We start from the raw sequence: 7522 nt of genomic DNA, 5'->3' as shown, positions 1-7522 counted from the left end.
GTCAGGGAGTTCTGTCAATCAGTTCCCCTGACCAATAAAATTAATAAAATTAATAATTTGATAAAATGGATAAAATTAATAATTTCCTAGAACTCCATGGAAATTGAGAAAATAAATCATGTACAAACACCTACACTGGAGTCATCCCAAATTAGGCAAAGTCAATTCCTGTCTAGCTATCTGAAGTGAGATGTATGAACCAGCAATCAAAGCTCCTTCTAAAGTAATGAAAGGAGACCAGGACCTTCGCAAAGCAATTCATCTCATCCTTGGATTTGTGTTTATCATCACAGATGGAAGGAAACATATCTCCACTACAGGGAAGCTTGAAGGTTATCTTAGATTAGACACCAATAGTGGATTTTGTTCAGGATTAGATATAGACAAGTGAGGCAAGTTATATCAGCTACCATTATAATCAAAAGGACTTCTTTGTTTGGTCTAGTGTCATTTGAGATGATCTAGGATATTCTGCCTGGTGTCCAGTTGCCACTCCAGATGATCACAGGTCATATGCCATAATTTCCAACCTGTTGCAAATGTGTAAATTGTGCTAAAGTGCATCAAATGACATTGGATGTATATATTTAGGTAAATAAACGGAACACAATGGAAATTCAATCCTCTCTAAAGGAATAATATTGCGTAAAGAAAATGTGTAAGAAATGAACCATTTGTATTATGTTATCTACCATAAAACCAATGACAAAAGATGAACAGAGTAAACACACTGTATTCCCAATCTCAGTGTATGTAAGTGTGGAAAACCTGTGAGAAAAGGCTCTAATGTTAATATTTGCTTTTACACAAATATTCTTCTCTCCAATTTACAGCTTTGATTCAAAGATACTACGACTGCCACCACTATATGCACAGAAATTTGGTGTTTGTCTTATGTGTGGAAAACAAAGTATCTGCTTCACCCTTTTTGTTCAGCTACAGGAGGGAGGAAAATATCACTCTGTAGCCTTGATGAGCTGCTGTGCCCATAGACAAGTACCTTCACTACATCTTCTAAGAAATGTATCCTGTATAAAGAGTGCAAAACTCCCACTGAAGTAAAAAAATGCCTCATTCATATGTCTGGGATCAGAATTCAGCTTTTGGAACTAAAGCAGCTTGCACTCACCTGCTGCTTTAAGTCTGAAACGCATTTTCAATTGATATCTTGTATAAATCATGAACTGAGGGCAATGTGCTTTATCAAGAAGACAGTATTCCAGTCACAAAGTGCCATCCAAATGGTAAGCCCCCAGAAGTAAACAAGAAAGACCAGAACATTACAACTATATTCTTGGGTTTCTCCATGACAAACTGTTGCATTGACTATTACACATTCACAAGGTATCAGTTTTCATTTGGTCATTGTTGTTTAAAGCAGGAGAAGGCTTGCTCTTCTGACCATCAGTTCCTCCTTTGGATGTGTCCTGGAAGAAAAGCCTTGGCATCCACAGTGACATTAAAATTCGTTTGTATTCATTCCGAAAATTCTGGTTAAGAAGTCCGTATATTATTGCATTAAGGCAGCTGTTGAAATAGGCCATGAAGTAGCTTATAATGAATAACCATTCGGGAACTTTTGGTGCCATTTCCATAGGATCAATGGCTACAGCCAGTCCAATGAAGTTGAGAGGTGCCCAGCAAAAGGCAAAAATCACAAAAACCACAAACATGGTAAGAAAGTTTCTGAAGTCACTTGGCTTCAGTCTTGGCTTTGTTTCTGACTTGACTCGTCTTCTAACTTGAAGAACTAAAACCCAAATTCGAAGGTAGCAGAAGCTCACAATGGTGATAGGGACAATGAAGTGAATCACCACAACAGCTATCGTATAGTAGGAGCTTGCAGTCTGAACAAATGTGCATGAATAGACGCGTGGATCATACTTTAAAGAGCCAACAAAAAAATTTGGCACAGTTGCAATTACTGTTAATACCCAGACTAAGGACACATACAGCATCGTGTTCCAACAGCTGTACACTTTGTCATAGGCCAAACTATGGCATATGTAGCAATATCGGTTTATTGCAATTGCAGTGATATTGAAAATAGAGCCTATTACACTTAGTCCCATCACAAAGCCACTCACTTTACAGTGCATTTCACCAAGCGTCCATCCATTGTGGAAAATAGCTAAGAGGACCAGTGGGTATGGATACAAGGCCACCACCAGATCAGCAAAAGCCAGGCTCACCACAAAGGCATTACCTGGGGAAAAAGAAAAATACATAGACATAAGTGTGAAAGCAAGCATAGTTGTGAACGAGAAGAAAATATGATATATTATTTTGGATATCTGCAATGCAAACGATGTCAGCAAGCAATAGGTCTGTGTGGAAAACAATTTTACAATTCAGCTTAGAACACCATGGAAATATCTGCAGCAACACGATATTTCAAATTTGTTGCTGACTGAATTATACCCTTCTTTCTATTTTAATCTTTATTAAACATAACAACCAGTGAGCCATTATATAAGCATGTGTTGAGGTTTTTTTCAGTGTAGCTAACTCCACAGCTGGATCAAATAAGGTGAAAAAGAAAAAAAGTCTAAATTGTGCCAGGTAGGCAAGCCATTATACCATTCTAACCTATCACTGGAAAACTAACGGGCTTGACAGGTATCAAGGGGAAGGATATACAAAGACTGGCTCTCTAGGGATTAGAATGATGTGTTGTTTTATGCATATTCTAAATTGTCACATGGTAGTTTATAGTATAGATATTTTCTGCATGAATGGCCTACCCATACTGTAGTTATTTTCCCATTGGATTGACCAAGGAAGAGTGAATTGCCTTCACTACCTTCTGTACAAAGGTATATTTAATTATACAAAGGAAAAATGCCTAAATGCAAGAAAAAGTATTCAAATTCATGGAAGGAGCCTTTAGGTCCTTTTTTGCTGATGGCGTTTAAAGAAATTTTAGTGATACATTTGAGACGTATTGTCTCTCTTTAAACGGTGTCCTTTTCACAAGTTTGAGATTTCTGGACGTTGTATCTAAGGATACTTCAATAAAATAGTGAGGTAGTAAACTATATTCCTGAAAAATGAAAGGTGAAATCATTCTCGAGGAACTTACCAAGACACAGAAAATAGAAGTACTAACTTTAGATTCTTGACATTTAGGTAGCATAAAACACATATCTGGTTTGCATACTCACTTTTTTGCCTAAAGTCCTTCACAGCATGAACAGATGTGCAAAAGACCCAAGTAGCTTTTAAAATTGTATGTGGAACATAATTATTTTTTGAAAAGAGCAGTTAGATGCTCAATTCTACAAATTCTGAGCTTTCCAGTCCTCATCAAGGAAAGTAGTTCTCCATTTAGTTTTAAGTACAGAAATAATCCTGTGGGTAAGGATGTCATTAGCTGGGAGCCTTAAAACCAACAAACATGTAGGACTGAACTCTTCAAAAAAAAAAGACAGAGAGAAAGAGAGAAAGAGAGAAAGAAAAAGAAAGAGAGAAAGACAGAGAGATAGAAAGAAAGAAAGAGAGAAAGACAGAGAGAGAAAGAAAGAAAGAAAGAAAGAGAAAGACAGAGGAAGGAAGGAAGGAAGGAAGGAAGGAAGGAAGGAAGGAAGGAAGGAAGGAAGGAAGGAAGGAAGGAAGGAAGGAAGGAAGGAAGGGAGAAAGGAAGGGAGAAAGGAAGGAAGGAAGGAAGGAAGGAAGGAAGGAAGGAAGGAAGGAAGGAAGGAAGGAAGGAAGGAAGGAAGGAAGGAAGGAAGGAAGGAAGGAAGGAAGGAAGAGAAAGAAAGAAAGAAAGAAAGAAAGAAAGAAAGAAAGAAAGAAAGAAAGAAAGAAAGAAAGAAAGAAAGAAAGAAAGAAAGAAAGAAAGAAAGAGAAAGAAAGAAAGAAAGAAAGAAAGAAAGAAAGAAAGAAAGAGAAAGAAAGAGAGAGAGAAAGAAAGAGAAAGAAGAAAGAAAGAGAAAGAAAGAAAGGGAGAAAGGGAGAAAGAGAGAAAGAGAGAGAAAGAGAGAAAGAAACAGAGAAAGAAAGAAAGAGAAAGCAAGAAAGAAAGAAAGAAAGAGAGAAAGAGAGAAAGAAAGGAAGAAAGAAAATTTTCTGTTTCAGAATGCCTTTTGGAGAATGAATTTAGTCCAGAATATGTGCTAAAATTAATCTAATCTCTACAGCATCTTGGCATCAGCTTATACCTAAAATGTTCAGATAAAATCAAGTGAGCATTCAGGTCTTTCAATCATATTTGGAAAATTACTGTAAAGGACATTTGGCAAGAGAATTTCAAAATCTTGTGTCTCGTTTAGGACTTCTTGAAAATTCCGGCTGCAATGCATAAGGACAGTTAGCAATGAACTTGTCAAAAACATAATATATCACTTTCAACTGAGAAGAAAAATGGTGCAATATATATAAAGGCCTCAAGTGATTTGTCAGTTTTATGGCTGTTTACAGGGTCAAGTGCTCACACTGTGCACTGTAAAGTAAGGTCCAATGTTTTTTTATTTCTATGTGGCTGACTGTGAAATGAAGTTTAATATTATATTACTGCAATGAATAATCTACAAAAGTAGAGAGAAAATTTTCTTATTCATAACAAACAAATAATCGACATTTTGAGAAATCTAAGATCTTAGATGTCTTTTAACTGCTTGGAGAAACTAAATGTTCCTTGATACATCTAAGACACAGCATTTGGAGTGGCTATAATTACATTTGTAAGGTAACCAAAGAGGTAACTTTTTGTTGTCTGTAACAAAATAGAAACCACAGAATGCTCATCTACTTGGAATTGCTATCATTAAAAAGGCCAATGGAATCCTGGGCTGCATAGGGAAGAGTGTGGCCAGTAGGTCGAAGGAGGTCATTCTCCCCCTCTACTCTGCACTGGTGAGGCCACAACTGGAATACTGCATCCAGTTTTGGGCTCCCCAGTTCAAGAGCGACAGGGAACTGCTGGAGAGAGTCCAGCATAGGGCAACTAAGATGATTGAGGGACTGGAGCATCTCCCTTATGAGGAAAGGCTGAGAGAGCTGGGACTCTTTAGCCTGGAGAAGAGAAGGCTGAGGGGAGACCTTATTAACATTTACAAGTATCTAAAGGGTGGGTTGAAGGAGGATGGTGCCAGACTCTTTTCAATGGTTCCCAGTAACAGGACGAGGGGCAATGGGCACAAGTTGGAACATAGGAAGTTCCGTGCAAATACATGGAAAAACTTCATTACGGTGAGGGTGAGAGAGCACTGGAACAGGCTGCCCAGGGGGGTTGTGGAGTCCCCTTCTCCAGAGACTTTCAAGACTCGCCTGGATGCAGCCCTGAGGGATGTGCTTTAGGCAATCCTGCTCTAGCAGGGGAGTTGGACTAGATGATCTTTAGAGGTCCCTTCCAACTCTGAAGATTCTGTGATTCTGTGATTTTCATAATTTACCTGATGGACTTTGTTCCTAGATTTCAGTTTCATCAGATGAAATATTGTATTGATTCATAAAAAATACATTTGCTCACTGGAATGGAAAGACCCCTTAATTACAAGTAGTAGCTACTGAAAGTCAAATATCTAGCCAGGGACTCAAAAAGATACACATCTGCACTATTTTAACCTTCATAGTTGGGTGCCTAAAAAAGGAAAATAAGTTCTGATATTGACTTTGGGTGCAACAGAACTAGATAGATATTTCATGAAACATTCTTGCATATTGGTTTTGTTGCCCCAGTTAACAAGAAAAAGGGAACTTTTACACCCTCTTGTAATCTCAGTATGACTTGCTATTGTAGGAATTTAATCACAGAACAAACTTTCTGATAAGATCAGGACTTTTAAGGGCTAAGCATCTGCCTTCTGAAAAAACAATTGACTTTATAACGTCTCTGCCAAAACCAGAAGCAATTGCAATCACGAATAATTTTTTAAAGGTTTTGCTTCTTTCTTTGGTTTCAAACTGGCTAAAATGATTAATTATATATCATGGCATTTTATTTTTTATCAGATGGTGGTTTGGTTGTTACACATTTTTTTAACAAGTTGTTACACATTGCATACAGACATCACCCCCTTAGCTATATTTCCCCCTGGCCACAGACAGGTTCGTCCTTGTGTACTCTTCTTCATCTATTACTCTTTAGCATACGAAGGCCTAGCTTCAAGACAGGAAAATTGTCTCTACGAAGCCTATTGTGCAGACTGTTGCATTTTTCTCTGCCCCCTCCTCTCCGACTGTTTAACTTGGGTTGCTGTGTAGCAACAAATGTAAAGACTAGAGACAGGCAAGGCAGAAAGTGAATGAATATGTCTATAATGTATGGGCAGATCTTTTTTTAAATACCAAGGATCAATGACTCAATATAGTTATTTGATTCTTCCATTTCCATATCCTAACCTTAAGGAAAAACTCAGAGTTACCCTTGCAGGTTTCTTACTTCAGTATGTCTTCCGTGAGAATGTAAATGGGAAAGTTATTTGGGCTTAAGGCTTAAAAACCCCTCTTATAATCGGTACTGTTTATAATTAAATAGCCTTTTATACTGGCTGAGAATGATAAAAACTACAGCTTTTCTGGGATGTCACTCTGACAGCTACCTGTAGGTATTTATCTGTATTAAAGGAAGAGGAGCAAGATTTTGACTTTAATGAAGTAAATAAGAGTCCTACCATTCTGTAAAATGAAGCCAATCATTCCTCTGCAGAGTTCACAGCAACAGATACCCTGAAGAAGAAGTTAGACTGACAGACCCTCTGTCCATACACACTAGGCATTTCTCTAGTGCTAGCTCACTCACTCCTCAGCCCCGCTTTTTATTCCTCTGCCAGGCTCCTGTAGCCCCTGTACTCAAAACGAACTTTAAAAAGAGAGTTCTGGAAGGCTTCTGATAGCTTTCTTGTGGTGGATGTATAAAGACAGAATCTGGACTCAGTTTCTAGATAGTCTTATAGTCAGAGACACAAGGTACCACTTCAGTTACCTTTAAGTTAGTTTGAAGTTACTTTTGTATAAACACTAAGCATCCAAAACTTTTTTGCTCTAGTTTTTAAATATTCACAAAACACACAAGGTGAGTCTAATCTTTTAGTTCTTTCCTGCAAGTCATTAAAGGAAAAAAAAAAAGTATTATAGGCTCAATCATAATTCCAAATTTCTGCAAGTGATATGCCGCTTGCATACAAAATCCTTCCTCAGCTGTGACATCAACTCTCTTCAATAAAGGTAACCTTGATACTGATACTAGGCTTGGTATGGAAGTTGCTGGTGGCTTATAATTTTTGTTTCTGACAAGCAATTTGTGCAAAAAAAAATGTAGTTTTTGTACTTTTAATCTTAATGTTATTGCCTTTAATTATATTATATTGTATTGGTGTAAATTATCTGCTTCTAGGTCTCTTTAATGGCTGCTGAAGTTAATAGGAGAATTGCCATAGACTTAAAGGAGACATTAATCAGATAGAAGAAAAAAAATACCTCTTATTAACAAGAATGTGAAATACTGAAAGCATTTGATCACTATAACAAGGGCAACAATAATGGAAAAAATGAAGAACTTGAATTATATTTGGATGTAAAA

At 37.3% G+C, this 7522-nt stretch overlaps 1 protein-coding gene across 1 annotated transcript in view; it reads right to left on the bottom strand.

Annotated features, from left to right (window-relative positions):
* Positions 1 to 458: 458 nt before the first annotated feature.
* MTNR1B (melatonin receptor 1B) overlaps positions 459 to 7522 on the bottom strand; it is a 30472-nt gene continuing 23408 nt past the window's right edge. Inside the window, exon 2 of the mRNA XM_054214847.1 lies at positions 459 to 2206. Within this exon, the coding sequence (XP_054070822.1) occupies positions 1338 to 2206 (869 nt within the window). The 3' untranslated portion in view covers positions 459 to 1337. The remainder of the gene's footprint in view (positions 2207 to 7522) is intronic.

This window comes from Rissa tridactyla, chromosome 1 (genome assembly GCF_028500815.1).
Source record: "Rissa tridactyla isolate bRisTri1 chromosome 1, bRisTri1.patW.cur.20221130, whole genome shotgun sequence".
NCBI classification, from domain to species: Eukaryota; Metazoa; Chordata; class Aves; order Charadriiformes; family Laridae; genus Rissa; species Rissa tridactyla.
The sequence above is the reverse complement of the archived record's forward strand: the minus strand, read 5'-3'. Positions and strand labels throughout refer to the sequence as shown.